Source organism: Pelophylax lessonae, assembly GCF_965119305.1.
Source record: "Pelophylax lessonae genome assembly, chromosome: 3".
In the NCBI taxonomy this organism is placed as follows: Eukaryota; Metazoa; Chordata; class Amphibia; order Anura; family Ranidae; genus Pelophylax; species Pelophylax lessonae.
The window spans coordinates 34562541-34579903 of NC_138770.1; the positions used below are offsets into that span (position 1 = coordinate 34562541).

The 17363-nt window shown below is 42.8% G+C and overlaps 1 protein-coding gene across 1 annotated transcript in view; it reads right to left on the reverse strand.

Moving 5' to 3' along the window:
• The window catches only part of LOC309550280 (maltase-glucoamylase-like), a gene marked incomplete at its 5' end in the record, with an annotated part of 526737 nt that overhangs the window by 225016 nt on the left and 284358 nt on the right, over positions 1-17363 (reverse strand). Inside the window, 5 exons of the mRNA XM_082250685.1 lie at positions 4425-4487; positions 4593-4703; positions 12077-12205; positions 14161-14286; positions 14378-14490. Of these exons, the coding sequence (XP_082106811.1) occupies positions 4425-4487; positions 4593-4703; positions 12077-12205; positions 14161-14286; positions 14378-14490 (542 nt within the window). The remainder of the gene's footprint in view (positions 1-4424; positions 4488-4592; positions 4704-12076; positions 12206-14160; positions 14287-14377; positions 14491-17363) is intronic.

Sequence of the window (17363 nt, forward strand, 5' to 3'; positions counted from 1 at the left end):
CTCCCTCCTCCTCCACCAATAGGAATGGATGCCATCTCCTTTGGCCAATTGGGAAACAGGTCCTAGGGCCCGCTTCCTGATTGGCCAGGAGGAGAATCAGTGTGGTAATAGCAAATATTAATTTGCTATTGTCACACAACTGGGTGGGCTCTGCGCCCCGAGCCCCCCTTTTTTGAAGCCTAGTAGAGCCTCTGGCTCTAATCACATGCTTCATAGAAAAAAAAACCCTCATTGGAATCCATGTATCCGGTGCCCTGCATGTAGATTAGGGGGTCGGACGCATGGATAGGGGGGGACGGCGCCCCTACGCCCCTAATGGAAGGGGTGGCCGCTACTGGTTAAAAACCCTTCAGTGACTTATGGTAGGTCACTTACCTCGGGTCAGGCTCCACCGGTGCCCCCTGCTAAGTTGCGCCCTAGGCGGCTGCCTAGGTTGCCTTACTGGTAGCACCGGCCCTGAAGAGCAGGCAAGCAAATTGAAATACTCCTCCCCATCTCAGGGAGATGCAAGAACAGAGACATGTTCTATTGGCAGTGTCTGACCGGGTGAGTGCAGTTTGTGTGGGCAGGGTCTGAGTGCAGGCAATTAAACTAGCAAATGATTGAGTTCAGGTTTCCAGCTTTAGACGGGCCAATTAGTGACTCACTTAATAAGTTAGGTGAGAGTGCCACAACAAAAATCAAAGTAATCCAACAGTCTAAACATATGAACTATGGAGTAAGTCAGTTAAACAATAAAGATATCTGTTGCACCATCCCAAGTGACTTCCCAAGAAGGATGTCTGTTGCCATGGAGTTGGAAGAGAAATTGGAGGCCAAACAGGGGGAACCAGATCTGACCAGGATTCAAATTTCATACTGGTACATCAAAGGCTTTCAGGAATGCCAGGAATGCCAGCAGGTCATTAGGAGTGTGCAGGATGTTTTCTACCACCCCTCTTGAGCTGACCATACATGGATCAAAATTCAGCCAGTTCAGCTCTATCAATTGACATCTCATGAACCAGCTTGTTCACAAAGAGTTGCTTAATCAGCACATGTAGACAGTTGGCTGCAGCACTGATCAGTGTATTCTGATGGTGCGGGAGTCCTGCTGTCAGAATACAATGATACAGCAGGGGGTGATCCTGCATTTACCTCAAATGTGTGGCTGGGGGACTGAATCATGTATAGCCAGCTATGTCAACAGATGGAAAGGATTTCTCCACCTGTACTGAATGTTGGTGTTCTATAGTAGTTTGTCTGCTTAGGGTATGTCGAGAAACATTGGGAAATATCAAAACTTGCACACCCTTAACCGGTTGCCGACTGCTCACAGTATATTTACTGCGGCAGTCAGCCCCGGCCAGGCAGAGTGACGTAGATCTACGTCGCTCGCCTGTCACTCCTTTTAGAGCCAATAGCGGGCGAGCGCGCGCCCGCCGAGGCTCGTTCACAAAGGAGTGCGGGCGTGTGACCGGCGGACCCGATGTCCGCCGGTCACACTACGATCGCCGGTACAGCGGGAGAAAGACAGAGCGGCTTATGTAAACAAGCCGCCTGTCATTCTCCCCTGTGTAAAAATGAAGATCAGACGGTTCTACTATGTAGAACCGTTGATCTTTGTTTTTACACTAGGAGACCTGTCCCCCTACAGTTAGAATCACACCCCTAGGACACACTTAACCCCTCCCTGTCCAATACAGTTAACCCCTTCCCTGCCAGTGTAATTTTTGCAGTAACAGTGCATATATATATAGCACTGATTACTGCAGTAATGTCACTGGTACCCCCAAAAGTGTCAAAAATGTCAGTCAAGGGTCCGATCTGTCCGCCGCAATGTCGCAGTACCGCAAAAAAATCGCAGATCGCCGCCATTACTCGTTAAAAAAAAAAACACCGAAAATGACAAAAATCTTTCCCTTTGTTAGTAAACGCGATAACTTTTGCGCAAACCAATCAAAATACGCTTTTTGCGATTTTTTTTTACCAAACATATGTAGCGTAAAACAATTTGGCCGAAAATGTTAAAAAATTTTGATTTTTACATTTTTTTGGGGGGGAATTTCATATAAAAAAAAAGTGAAAAATATTGTTATTTTTGCAAAAATTATGCTTTTTTTTGTTTATAGCGCATGATCAAAAAATCGCACAGGTGATCAAATACCACCAAAAGAAAGCTCTGTTTGTGGGAAAAAAAGGACGCCAAATTTGTTTAGGTACAGCATCGCACGACCGCGCAATTGTCCGTTAAAGTCACGCAGTGCCGAATCGCAAAATACCCCCTGGTCGGAATGGGGGTAAAATCTTCCGGGGCTTAAGTGGTTAATAAATGATTGTGAGCCCAGAGAGGTTACTGCAGCTTTGTGGATTCCTGACTTTAGCTGTTATTTAATTAAACTTTCTCAGTTTGTTAGTCATATGTGCATCTGACAAGGGGCGGGGACACTTGAAAACGTTGTAAAATAGTATTGGCATTGGAAATAAATGCCATTTATGGAGTAAAAACATATTAGGGTGTGGTAACTCTCTTGGATCAGTTAATATGGGACAGTTAGGAGCCTTTTGGTTAACTTGCACCCTCTGCACAGGTGACGTGCAACTCACCTCCTTGGTTGGAGACTATACATATATGTATTTATCTTTCTTGTTCAATGTTTTTATTAAAATATTTAAAAAGCTTACATACCAACAAAAGCACTAGAAACACTTGAGAATATAGGTAATGCTCATAATCTGTGTACAAAAGTCATACAAAAAGTAATATGTAACAACAAGGCAATGAAAAGTGATGACCGAATAATTGGTCATAGTTGGAAAAAAGAATGGAGGCTCAAAGTCTCCAAAAACACACGTAATATTGGTCCATGAATCTGGAGATATAATACCAACAGGTTAGCCAGGAATGAAGGTCATGTGATATACACATGGGAAAATACCTAGGTTCATACTAAAGAAACAGTGAGAACATTTTTAAAAAAAGCAAGAAATGAAGAAGAAAAAATGATAAGAAGAAAGGAGAGGTCACTAGCTCAGACTAAGTCATGGTCGCAGTCCACAGCCTCAACACAAACCTGAGCATCAGGGCTCAAGGAGGGTAGAGCCAAAACCAGGTGGAAGGAAATGGTCTACCCAGGTTGAATGGGGAGGTTTTTGGTGCCTCAAGTCAAAGTGTGGGACTTTTTAGGGCTAGTATATAGAGGAGTATCTCTTGAATATAGTAAAATAATTTTTATTCATAATAACATATAAAGTGGATATTGTACGTTTGGGTTACAGTAATTGTAGTAAGTATAGTGTATGGGTTAGAGACCCATAGGTGAGGGTGAAGAAAAGTATGAAAGAAGTGACATGGTGGTAAGGTGACATTAGTCTCTCTCTTTTGGTCCGAACGTCTTTTGGGTGGCGTTGGATCTTGGTATGAGAGAGTGTTCAGATTTCCTACGCGTTTCGGCGGGGGAGCCTTTATCAAGGAAATATGTCAATCATCTTTTAGAAGTTAGTAACGTGTTGTGCCTGGGCCTGCTTATGGTCCTCGGGTCCTCATAAGGGTGTAGCTATGGTTACATGTATTCTTTGGGCCAGTTCGGGAGGAGAAAACATTGAATCATCCCGTATCTGGTCAAATTTTGCAAAGTATACTTTTGGTATGTGTTTCCAATGTCATCCACTAGGAGGAGTATTGCTCCAGCTGGTCCTGTGGTAATGAACAGTTCCAGTGGTCTCCACTAGGGGGTGCTGGTCGGGCTGTTCCTGTTCCTAATTATAGTGAACAGGAGGGGCCCTATTAGTATATATCCAACAGGTTAAGATACCATCAATGCATCTCTTTGCATTGTGGTATACTTACAGTTTCCCAAGGTCCATGGGTTTTGGAGAGGCAGAGAAATACGGGTAGCGTGGTCCGAGCGTCCTCACAATCCCTCAGCTTGAGGGAAGTGGCGCTCTGTTCTGATTCCCGGCCTTTTTATACCGTTCGCGCATGCGCAGTAAATGCACGATTGTATAACAGATGACCTTTGCCGGATGACGCAGCGTAGATGCGCGCGCATCCTGTCATTGTTGCGAAGGTGTATTCAATAGCGGCCGCCGACACAGGAGGCGGAGCTCGGATCCCGGTGGTGGATCCTATTGGCAGATGATGGAACGAGTCGGCTTAACTCCTTTATCCCCGGTTTGTTCCACCGGGGTTACCTGTGCCGGATGAGGATTTTTTGGGGATATAAACAGGCTTTTAATTATTCTTCCAGGCATGAAGATGTGTATACAGAACAATAATTAGATAAATCCTTGAACAACATTCCATTTTGGTCTACCCAGGTATTTATTTACTTTTTATATCCATATTATAATTTATATAAACTCAGTTCATTTTATAAAATATATATAGAATTCCAAAGAATTATTAAGCCTAATAAATTTACAGAAAAGTAATGGTTTATTACCTTCACTTGTGTATCCCAGTCCAAAGACTCATCAACATAGACGTCAGGTAAATCTGGCCAGACCTTAAACCAAACAAAGTATGACTTAGTATAACAATCAAAATCGGCTCACAGAAATATTACGTATTAATACATGAGCGCCTTCCCAGTTGACATATTCATAAATACCTTTCCATATACTATATCATTGCTATTTGGCCATTTGATGAACACATTATCCTGGACACCTCTGGTAAAAGCTGGATAGGGTTTGGTTTCATTTCCTGAAATGGCAGGGTCCTATAAATGATCCATAAAAAAAACAAAAAAACAAAGGAAAGGGAATTTAAAGAATGAAATATAATTTCAAATAAATAAACTGGACAAATTTGTAATAACATAGCTGCTGCTAATATAATATTGGTCACAGCCGAACTCCATATAGCTAAAAACACAGTTGAAATGCATATAAAGGCCCGTACACACGTACCGATTGTCGGCTTGTTAGTATGATGCCTCCGACAGCCGACAGCGCACATTCGGCCGAAAAGAATCTGTCATGCAAGCATTAAAATTTTTGTATGCCGACACCAGAACGGCCGATTGTTCGCCAGTCAGTACAGAATTCGGCCGACAGACAGCAGATTTGCAAGACTGGGCATGCTCAGAAAAGGAAAAACACAGGGAAAGTTAACCATCACATGACATCACTTCTGCAGTCGGCGGACAAAATTCTTGTGCAGTCTTTTGCACTTTTCAACAGACACCGACAGCCCTGGACAAAAGACGGCCGATCGTTCGGCCGACGATCGGTACGTGTGTACGGGGCTTAAGAGGGCTGTCATACCTGCTCAAAGATTTGCATTTCTGAAATGCATACAGCCCCGCACACATCCCAGCCCTGTCAGGCAGGGTAGAAGGCCTGTTTTTTCTGCGTTACAGTTTAGTGACACTCCAAAGACTCCTCCTCACCCTTACCGCATGACTTGACAGTGAAAAGAGAAGCAGCAGACTGATGAGTTATCTCTCTGTCACTTGGCTCTCTCTTCCTATCAGCATGTTACTTGCACTACAGCACAAATGACTGAAACCTTATGTCTCTTCTTCCTCTCCCGGTCTAACCTCTACTGTACAAGGACTGTGAGAGTTGGATCCCAGGTCAAATTCAGATACGTATACAATTCGGTTTTAAAGGCTAAACTCACTTTAACCACTTAAGCCCCGGAGGATTTGGCTGCTAAAGGACCAGGGGTTTTTTTTGCGATTTTTTACTGCGTGACTTTAACGGACAATTGCGCGGTCATGCGACGCTGTACCTAAACGAATTTGACGTCCTTTTTTTCCCACAGACAGAGCTTTCTTTTGGTGGTATTTGATCACCTGTGCGATTTTTTGATCACGCGCTATAAACAAAAAAAGAGCGTAAATTTTGCAAAAATAACAATATTTTTCACATTTTTTTATATGAAATTCCCCAAAAAAAAATGTAAAAATCAAAATTTTTTAACATTTTTCGGCCAATTTGTTTTATGCTACATATGTTTGGTAAAAAAAATCGCAAAAAGCGTATTTTGATTGGTTTGCGCAAAAGTTATCGCGTTTACTAACAAAGGGAAAGATTTTTGTCATTTTTGGTGTTTTTTTTTTTAACGCGTAATGGGGGCGATCTGCGATTTTTTTTTCGGTACTGCGACATTGCGGCGGACAGATCGGACCCTTGACTGACATTTTTGACACTTTTGGGGGTACCAGTGACATTTCTACAGTAATCAGTGCTATACATATGCACTGTTACTGCAAAAATGACACTGGCAGGGAATGGGTTAACTTTATTGGACAGGGAGGGGTTAAGTGTGTCCTAGGGGCGTGATTCTAACTGTGCAGGGACATTGCTATTGGTGTAAAAGCAAAGATCAACAGTTCTACATAGTAGAACGGACAGATCTTCACTTTTACACAGGGAGAACTGACAGGCAGCTTGTTTACATAAGCCGCTCTGTCTTTCTCCCTTCACAGGAGCGATCATAGTGTGACTGGCGGACATCGAGTCCGCCGGTCACACGCACTGACTTGTCTGTGAATGAGCCGCGGCGGGCACGCGCCTCGGCGGGCGCGCGCCCGCCCGCAATAGGCTCGCAAGTCAGTGACAGGTGAGTGACGTACCGATACGTCACTCTGCCTGGCCGGGGCTGACCGCCGCAGTATATAGTCGTGCGGCGGTCGGCAACCGGTTAAAAAAAAAAAAAAATACTTTGCAGTCAATGTACCCCAGCAGTGTGAAAGACATGGTCCAGTAAAATGGAGTTTAGCTTACACAACTGTAGGCCACCTCTGCTTCCTCTAAGCTTAAAGCGGAGTTCCAGGCACAGAAGTCATTTTTTACTAAACATACCCCCGGGACAGTCAGGGCTAGCACATTCCACAATGGCTAGCCTCTGATCTGTCCCGGTTCGCACTTACCTTTTAGAAGAAATACTTACTTATAAAATTTCTTCCACAGCGTTTCCATCTCTCTTGTGGGCAGCTGAAGCCGGCGCGGTCCTCTTCTGCGTCTTCTTCCGCATCTTCTTGTCCCAGAATGCGCCGCACCGGCCCCTCTCGTCACTTCCGGTGCGGCGCCGCATTCCTCCACAGCTTCTGGGCATGCCCAGAAGCTGTTTAGCAGGGGAATGCGGCGTCGCCCGGGAAATGACGAGCAGGGCCGGTGCCGTCGCATTGATTCCTGGGAGCGATGACGTTCAGCTCCCAGGAATCATAGCGAGACAGGAAGTGACGGGGTGAGCCGCGGCGCTGAGGGAGGAAGTACTCTGAGGTGAGTATCTTCGATCTTCAATTACAAGGTAAGTAAACAAAAAAAAATAACTATCCAATTCCTTTTCAGGTGAGGCATACCTAGCGGAGGGGCACAAAAAAAAAATATCGTTTTTGTGCCCGGAACTCCGCTTTAATAAAGAACTACTATCCTGACGAATTTGCCCTGTCCTCTCATTGAAGCTGGGACTCCTTGACCATCAAAAGTGCGTTCTCTTGCTCACAACTGCATTTGCGTCTTTTATATCTGTCTGGAGTACCACTTTAGAGTAAATGCATATCCTAACAATGAAAACAGAAACACCTGTCGATCCTGTCAACACTGCAGAGTGATTTGAATTTTCACTGAATTTCTATGATTGTGTGATCAGCATGATCCACATGATCATGGGATCAACATGGTTGAGGAATTTTTATGGGAGATGGACCAATCTAGTAGGCCTTTTAACCGCTTGCCGACTGCCGCAAGTACATATACTGCGGCGGTCAGCCCCTCACAGGCAGAGTGACGTATCGGTACGTCACTAGCCTGGGAGGGTCTGGGGAGCGAGCGCGGACCCGATGTCCGCCGGTCACTCTGCGATCGTCGGGGGAGAGGGAGAAAGTCAGGCGGCTTGTGTAAACAAGCTGCCTGTCAGTTCTCCCTGTGTAGAGACACTGATCATACGGTTCTACTATGTAGAACCTTTGATCAGTGTAACTACACCTCAAGCCACAGCCAATCACAGTTAGAATCACGCCCCTAGGGACACACACAGCCCCTCCCTCTCAAATAAAGTTAACCCCTTCACTGCCAGTGTATTTTTACAGTAACAGTGCATATGTATAGCACTGATTACTGTAGAAATGTCACTGGTAACCCCAAAAGTGTCAAAAATGTCAGTCAAGGGTCCGATCTGTCCGCCGCAATGTCGCAGTACCGCAAAAAAAATCGCAGATCGCCGCCATTACACGTTAAAAAAAAAACAACAAAAATGACAAAAATCTTTCCCTTTGTTAGTAAACGCGATAACTTTTGCGCAAACCAATCAAAATACGCTTTTTGCGATTTTTTTTACCAAACATATGTAGCATAAAACAAATTGGCAGAAAATGTTAAAAAATTTTGATTTTTACTTTTTTTTTTTTGGGAATTTCATATAAAAAAATGTGAAAAATATTGTTATTTTTTGCAAAATTGACGCTATTTTTTTGTTTATAGCGCGTGATCAAAAAATCACACAGGTGATCAAATACCACCAAAAGAAAGCTCTGTTTGTGGGAAAAAAAAGGACGTCAAATTCGTTTAGGTACAGCGTCGCACGATCGCGCAATTGTCCGTTAAAGTCACGCAGTGCCGAATCGCAAAATACCCCCTGGTCTTTTAGCAGCCAAATCCTCCGGGGCTTAAGTGGTTAATGATTTCGCTTTGGAGCTGCTTAGACACATCTTGGCATGTACCATCTTTGTGTTTTGAGATGTCTATTGCCTTCAAGTGTAGGGAGGGGCAATGGGGGTGTGCTGTGCCCCATCGCTAACCTGTACCAGGGGGGATGGGAGAGAAGACTGTTCTTGGATGATTTGGCATCTATGTACCTGTGTCGTGTGTTGGCACAGATAGATAGACAATGTTCTGATGATTTGGTCTTGAACTGAGCAAGATTTTTTTGAATTTATGTCATGCCTTAGTAATGATCTGAATCTGAAATTCACCATACCCGCTAGTAAGGAAAACATAGTTATTGGATGTTGAAATCCCAGTGCAGAGGGATGAATCTTTTGTTATCAATCTCTATAGAAAAAAGACAACTGGTAACATCGTTCTACACACACATAGTGCACATCTGTGGCCCTTGATATGGAGCAAACCATATAGTCAACACCTGCAGCTCCATAGAAAGTAAAAAGAAAATTTTGCAAGGGAGGCATAAACTCTGATGGAGAGGATTATGGTACAAGGGAAAGCATAAAATTGCTAAAAAGATCCTATCAAAGAGTGAAGGGCCAGTCCTGGGATATGCTTTATCTTTAAATCTAAACCTTGTAGTACTTTAACAAGTTAAAGTTGGCTACCAGTTTTACAGGATATCACCAACGGTTGAGGGAAATCCTGCAAAACACTGCCATGTACTCACCAGTGATGTTGTGCTCAAATACATCCAGGACCCTCCTTAGGTGATTTCCCAGTGAAGCAAATATTTTAGGGGTATAGTCATTACACTGGGGATGGCTGGGATGAGCAATGAATGAGGAAAGGGACAAATAGATGTGTAAGGGTAGGTGATACAATTACTCTCCAGGATGTATTGTGTGTGTTGTGCATTTTACGTACAAAAGAAAAAGACTCTTCTGCCGACATACCTAAGTTCATGTGCGCATTCTCTTTTTTGGCCACTAGGTGCCACCCTATGTTCTAGCCCCATTCTTCATTTTTTTTGCAGCCACTTATGCCTCGTTTCCACTGAGCGGAACGGTTCAGTTCGGTACAGTTTGGAAGGGTTAGAATGGTCCGGTCTATTCAGGTGAGCGTTTTCACTGCAAGTCGGGCCACCAGGGACCATGCGGGGTTTACACCAAATGAGGTGTTTGTTTTGCTCTTTCATTTTATGTGAGCATTGATGGTTTCCTGTCCACCGATCAGTGGACTCTATCGTGTGACGCCAGTAGCTCCGCCCTAACCGTACCGTACCATTTCCTATGGCCCTACATCTGAAGCAGGACCAGGAATGGTGCGGTTTGGTTCGGTTGTATGGGCCGCTTTCATAATGGAAACACTCAAATTAGCGTACCGTACCAAACCGACCCGAACCGATCCGCTCAGTGGAAACGAGGCATTAGATGCCCTGTTTCTGGACTCCCTTGTCTTCCCACTTTGAGGTTGTGGGGTGGTCTTTCTGCCCATCTCCTCATGTACGTGTGCTATGGACTGGCATTGTATTCCCTCTTCCTTCTCCCCTCCAGTTGGGGGGGGTCAAAGTGATATATGGTCTTCAATCGATGTCCCTATGGATGCACCACAGTCCATGGCGCACAAGGGTAGCGGGAGGTCCAGCCCACACATGTGCAGTCTCAGGGCGCCTGCATCATGTGTGATGTCACCCGCAGCACAGTTGAACATGGCAAGAGTATATGCGGGAGCTTGGGTGGCCCTATTATGGCACAACTGTGATGCATGGTGCAATTTTTCTTCCAAATACGACCCAGGTAACACTATATGGCATGTTAGACAACATTGTGGAGCATCTTTGCTGGTCATTATTTTACTTAGTATGTGTTTATGTATACTTATAGGCAGATTTATTGTATATCCATGTTGATAGTTATATCTATGCTATAGGGGTGGGTGGTGGTGGCCACCTACTATTTAGGGTAGCCACACATAAGAATTTTTCTCTTATGCACCTACTAAATCCAAATTTGTTATCTATGTAGAAATTTTTACCTACAGATGAACCCCTGGCAGGTACATTAGACTCAAGATATGCTTAAACATCTTTTCATATTATGGGTTATGGGATGCCTACTCTCTTTGTCTTTTTTTCTGTGGGGTCACTGGAGCCCCTGCTTTTTTCCAGTGACTTGCAAATAGGAGTAGGGTTGCATTGCCTGGGGCAAAGCAGTGGACCTCTACATATTATTATTATTATTATTATTATTATTATTATTACTATCCATTTTCATTTGTAGGTTTTTCTTACTATAATATTCTTGAGTCTTTTATTATTCAGTAATTGTCAATTATTAAGCCTGGGTTTAACCACTTTACCTCCGCTCACATGGAGCGTACTGCGGCACTTTGCCACGATCCCGTCCAGCGACGTAGACCTACGTCGCTGGACTCCTCCCCCTGTAGGCGGCGCTCGCGCGCCGCCGGAGGCGCGCTCCCGCTGTGTTCAGTCACAGCGGGAGTCGGGCCAGGGGAGGAGCAGCAGCGATCGCCGCCGCTCTTCCCCGATCGTCGGGGAATCGAGTGAGGAGATCCGCCCGCCTGTGTAAACAGAGCGGGCGGATCTCCATAGTGACAGGGAGTGACAGATCGGAGTGTTCAGCATAGCTGGACATCCGATCTGTCCCTGTCTCACAAAGTCACCCCCCCCCCCACACGTCAGTAAGCACCAGGCATACATTAACCCCTCCCTCTCCAATAAAATTAACCCCTTCACTGCCAGTGTCATTTTTACAGTAACAGTGCATATATATAGCACTAATTACTGCAGTAATGTCGCTGGTACCCCCAAAAGTGTCAAAAATGGCAGTCAAGGGTCCGATCTGTCCGCCGCAATGTCGCAGTCCCGCAAAAAAAATCGCAGATCACCGCCATTACTCGTTAAAAAAAAAAACACCAAAAATGACAGAAATCTTTCCCGTAGTAAGTAAACGCAATAACTTTTGCGCAAACCAATCAAAATACGCTTATCGTGATTTTTTTTACCAAACATAGGTAGCAGAAAACAAATTGGCGAAAAATTTTTAAAAAATTTGATTTTTACATTTTTTTGGGGGGGGGGGGGGAATTTCATATAAAAAATGTTAAAAATATTGTTATTTTTTCAAAATGAACGCTCTTTTTTTGTTTATAGCGCAAAAAGTAAAAATCGCACAGGTGATCAAATACCACCAAAAGAAAGCTCTGTTTGTGGGGAAAAAAGGACGTAAATTTCGTTTGGGTACGGCGTCGCACGACCGCGTAATTGTCAGTTAAATTCGCACAGCGCCAAATCGCAAAAAGTGGCCTGGACGGAAGACAGCAAAATCCTCCGGTGGTAAAGTGGTTAAACTATAAATAGAAAAAAAATGATATCCTCAATTTTTATATTCTTTTATTTCTTTTTTTTTTTTAATCTTCAACTATCTCACTTTTGGTTTACAAGCACATCACTCACCAAGAGAATAATAAATTTCATTCCTTCTCCTCTTATTCGGTCAACCAGGGCTGGCAGCCCCGAGAAGTTTTCACCGAGTGTAAAGTCCATTTGTCTCTCCATGTAGTCTATGTCAGCATATTGTACATCCTGTAAAATCAAACACAAATGCACTTTATAAGATATAACTTTATATCAAATATAAAAACACTTCAGATTAAGAGTTAAAAGGTATAATGATATATCATTTATAAAAAAAAAAGTTTTGTCAAATATTCTTAACTAGCAAATGCACTATTAAAACATATTTATTTATATATCTAAACTTGGATGATATTCTGATGAATGTATAATACTCTAAATATTAGGAATGACATGCATTGTAACTTTAGTGTTTCTTTTTTATCAATCCTGTATAATAATATTATTAATGTGTTGTAGCTTGAGCTAGAAAGGACAAAATCTAGAGTTCCTAGATCTTATATCAAAAAATGAATTTATAATGAATAATACAATTTTTTATTAAACATATATCAGAATACAATTTAAAAAGTTTTTTTGCAAGCAATAATTAAAAATCACACCATGTATTACAGAAACCAAAACCCAACGCGTTTCGAAGATTTGACTCTTCTTCCTCAGGGGTGGTTCTGAAAATATTCTGTTGAACACAACAGAATAAGAGAGTGAGAGCGATAACACGGCATTTAACACACCTGATCCCCATTCACACCAGAGACCTCGTAACACTAGCGAGTCACATGACACCGGCAAAGAAAATGGCTAATTGGGCCCAATTTGCACATTTTCACTTATGGGTGTACTTTTGTTGCCAGCAGTTTAGACATTAATGGCTGTGTGTTGAGTTATTTTGAGGGGACAGCAAATTTACACTGTTATACAAGCTGTACACTCACTACTTTACATTGTAACAAAGTGTAATTTCTTCAGTGTTGTCACATGAAAAGATAGAATTAAAATATTTACAAAAATGTGAGGGGTGTACTCACTTTTGTGAGATACTGTTCTGCTGACCTCTGAATGAGGTGTCACTTACTTCTGACCTCTGAACTGTGAGTAACTTATTACTGAACCTTTGCGTCACTTACTGCTGAACCCTTGCACGTTGCGTCCCTTTAAGTCATGGCTAATATTCGGTGCAATAAAAATCACACCCAGTTTTTGCTGCAGCACTTTCTTTTTTTCTGCTCCTGTGTATGAGGTAGGCAATTCAAACTCACCAGATGTTGTTGACCCCCAATGCCGTACGGAAAGTGGGTCAAATGTGCTTTGTGGTGAGTATCCAGCGGGGTCCCAGCCGTCCGTGCTCGGGTGGTCCTGGATCCTGTTGGTGGTTATGAAGAAATCGCACTCCTCATGGTGTAGTATTTAAAAAAATGTTGCTTTTATTTATACATAAAAAAGATTCCATAAAAATTCCAAATGTGCTTAAAAAGGTCATGTACAGCGTTGGTGGTACAGTATTGCATTTGCAGGTGGAATACCGCAAAAAACCTTGGTGTTGGGAAGCCGTGCGGGACGCCGGTGATGGTTCGCCCGCTCTCTGTACGGAGCTTCCGGGTATACCTCGGCTTGCGTTCCACGTACCACAGTGAGAACGAGGCTACGTGCGGTTCAACTTGACGCGTTTCGTCATCAAAGTGTGACGTCTTCGGAAGCTGCTTCTTAACATAGGAACTTTCCACTCTCCCTGCTACTAGGTATGCGCTGTTGATGTAATATTTTTATTACAAACTATTTCCATACCTTATGGGTTTAGGCAGAGCAGGGCTGCAACTCTTTTAATAAATGTATGGCACTGGGTATTATCTAGTTGGATAAGACATGTCATTTTGTTATTAGAGACAGACAAACTGTGATGCTTTTTTTTTCCAAAACTGGTAGTGGCACCAGAAAATGTAAACATGACACATGGGTTGTATCTGCCCATGTTTATTGCTGTCAGCTCAATCGTATGCTCTTATAGTTGTCTAACTCTTCAGCATTTACCAAAAACTGAAATATTAATTTTCCATCAACTGAAACCTAAATGTTTCTGGAAAAATAGATCAGACTGCTTGTTAATGTGTAATTTCCATACTTACATAGGGTATATTGGCTCGTTTCATATTTTCATATAAATCAGCTATTTCTGCATCATTCTTGTATCCATAACGACACAGCTGGAATCCAAGAGCCCAGTAGGATGGCATTACTGGGCGTCCAACAAACTGAGAAAATAAAAAAACGAAAGAAAAAAGACTGTAGAGAAGTTCCTGTATATGGACTAAACTATTCTGGTCGGAATAAAAGGCTACTTACTGCTGTGTATTGTTGGACAACATCTTCTGGTTTGGGACCCAAGACTACATAAAAGTCCAAAATTCCTCCAATAGTGCGGTACGTTAGAGCAGGTGTTTCCTGTAGTGTCAAATCTGACAGTAAAAAGGTAAATATTAGTTAGTTAGTTAGTTAGTGAGGTTGAAAAAAGACCTCAGTCCATCCACTTCAACCTATGATGTGTGTGTGTGTTTGCTTTTAACCGTACATTGTATACCCCTGTATGTTGTACATTGTATACCCCCTGTATGTTGTGCATTGTATACCCCTGTATGTTGTACATTGTATACCCCTGTATGTTGTACATTGTATACCCCTGTATGTTGTGCATTGTATACCCCTGTATGTTGTACATTGTATACCCCTGTATGTTGTACATTGTATACCCCTGTATGTTGTGCATTGTATACCCCTGTATGTTGTACATTGTATACCCCTGTATGTTGTGCATTGTATACCCCTGTATGTTGTACATTGTATACCCCTGTATGTTGTGCATTGTATACCCCTGTATGTTGTGCATTGTATACCCCTGTATGTTGTACATTGTATACCCCTGTATGTTGTACATTGTATACCCCTGTATGTTGTACATTGTATACCCCTGTATGTTGTTCATTGTATACCCCTGTATGTTGTTCATTGTATACCCGTGTATGTTGTGGTCTCTAAGGTGCCCATCTAATAGTTTTTTGAAACTATCAATGCTCCCTGCTGATACCACTGCTTGTGGAAGAGAATTCCACATCCTTACCGCTCTTACAGTGAAGAACCCCTTATGCATTTTAAGGTTAAACCGCCTTTCCTCTGGTTTTAGTGAGTGGCCACGTGTCTTATTGTATCTCCTTTCTCTGAATAGTTTGTTCCTTATGCTAGGGTCGCCAGTACAGTATTTGTACATTGATATCATATCCCCCCTCAATCGTCTTTTCTCCAGAGAGAATAAGTTCAGTGCTTGTAGTCTTTCCTCATAGCTGAGATCCTCCATTCCCCTAAATATCTTTGTTGCCCTTCTCTGGACTCTTTCCAGTTCCAGCACATCCTTCCTGAGGACCGGTGCCCAGAACTGGACAGAATACTCCAGATGTGGCCGAATAATCTAGAGTGGGAGAATAATCTCTTTATTTCTGGAGTGAATCCCCTTTTTTATACATCCCAGTATTCTGTTGGCTTTGCTTGCAGCTGCTTGGCATTGCATGCCACTGCCAAGCCTGTTGTCTACCAGTACCCCCAGGTCCTTTTCCATCATTACAGATTAAGGAAATCATAATACTAAGTAATACTGAAGAATAAAAAATAAAGTTATATATATATATATATATATATATATATATATATATATATATATACATAGATGGATGGATAGATAGATAGATAATTTATATATCTATAATATATACTGTATTATGTAAAATATATGTAAATATTTTATTCTATCTTTTCATGTGACAACACTGAAGAAATTACACTTTGCTACAATGTAAAGTAGTGAGTGTACAGCTTGTATAACAGTGTAAATTTGTTGTCCCCTCAAAATAACTCAACACACAGCCATTAATGTATAAACTGCTGGCAACAAAAGTGAGTACACCTCTAAGTTAAAATGACCAAATTGGGCCCAATTATCCATTTTCCCTCCCCGGTGTCATGTGACTCATTAGTGTTACAAGGTCTCAGGTGTGATTGGGGAGCAGGTGTGTTAAATTTGGTGTTATCACTCTCACTCTCTCATACTAATCACTGGAAATTTAACATGGCACCTCATGGCAAAGAACTCTCTGAGGATCTGAAAAAAAAGAATTGTTGCTCTACATAAAGACGGCCTAGGCTAAAAGAAAATTGCCAAGACCCTGAAACTGAGCTTCAGCACGGTGGCCAAGACCATACAGAGGTTTAACAGGGCAGGTTCCACTCAGAACAGGCCTCGTCATGGTCGACCAAAGAAGTTGAATGCACGTGCTCAGCATCATATCCAGAGGTTGAAGGGGGTCAGCCTGTCAGTGCTCAGACCATACGCCGCACACTGAGTCAAATTAGTCTGTATGGCTATCAAGCCCACAAACAGTTTGCTTAAGACAAAAAGACTAAGGACATGGATTACTGGAACCATGTCCTGTTGTCTGATGAGACCAAGATAAACTTATTTGGCTCAGATGGTGTCAAGCGTGTGTGGTGGCAACCAGATGAAGAGTACAAAAGACAAGTGTGTCTTGCCTACAATCAAGCATGGTGGTGGGAATGTCATGGTCTGGGGCTGCATAAGTGCTGCCAGCACTGGGGAGCTACAGTTCATTGAGGGAACCATGAATTCCAACATGTACTTTGACATACTAAAGCAAAACAGGATCCCCTCCCTTTGCAGACTGGGTCGCAGGGCAATATTCCAAAATGATAACGACCCCAAACACACCTCCAAGATGACCACTGCCTTGCTAAAGAAGCTGAAGGTAAAGGTGATAGACTGGCCAAGCATGTCTCTGTGGAGCATCCTCAAACGGGAAGTGGAGGAGTGCAAAATCTCTAACATCCACCAGTTCCGTGATGTCATCATGGAGGAGTGGAAGAGGACTCCAGTGAAAACCTGTGAAGCTCTGGTGAACTCCATGCCCAAGAGGGTAAGGCAGTGCTTGAAAATAATGGTGGCCACGCAAAATATTGACACTTTGGGCCCAATTTGGACATTTTCACTTAGGAATGTACTCACGTTTGTTGTCAGTGGTTTAGACATTAATGGCTGTGTGTTGAGTTATTTTGAGGGGACAGCAAATATACACTGTTATACAAGCTGTACACTCACTGCTTACATTCTTTAATATTGAGTTGGCCCACCCTTTGCAGCTATAACAGCTTCAACTCTTCTGGAAAGGCTGTCCCCAAGGGTTAGGAGTGTGTCTATGGAAATGTTTGACCATTCTTACAAAAGCGCATTTCTGAGGTCAGGGCTCGCAGTCTCCACTCTAATTTATCC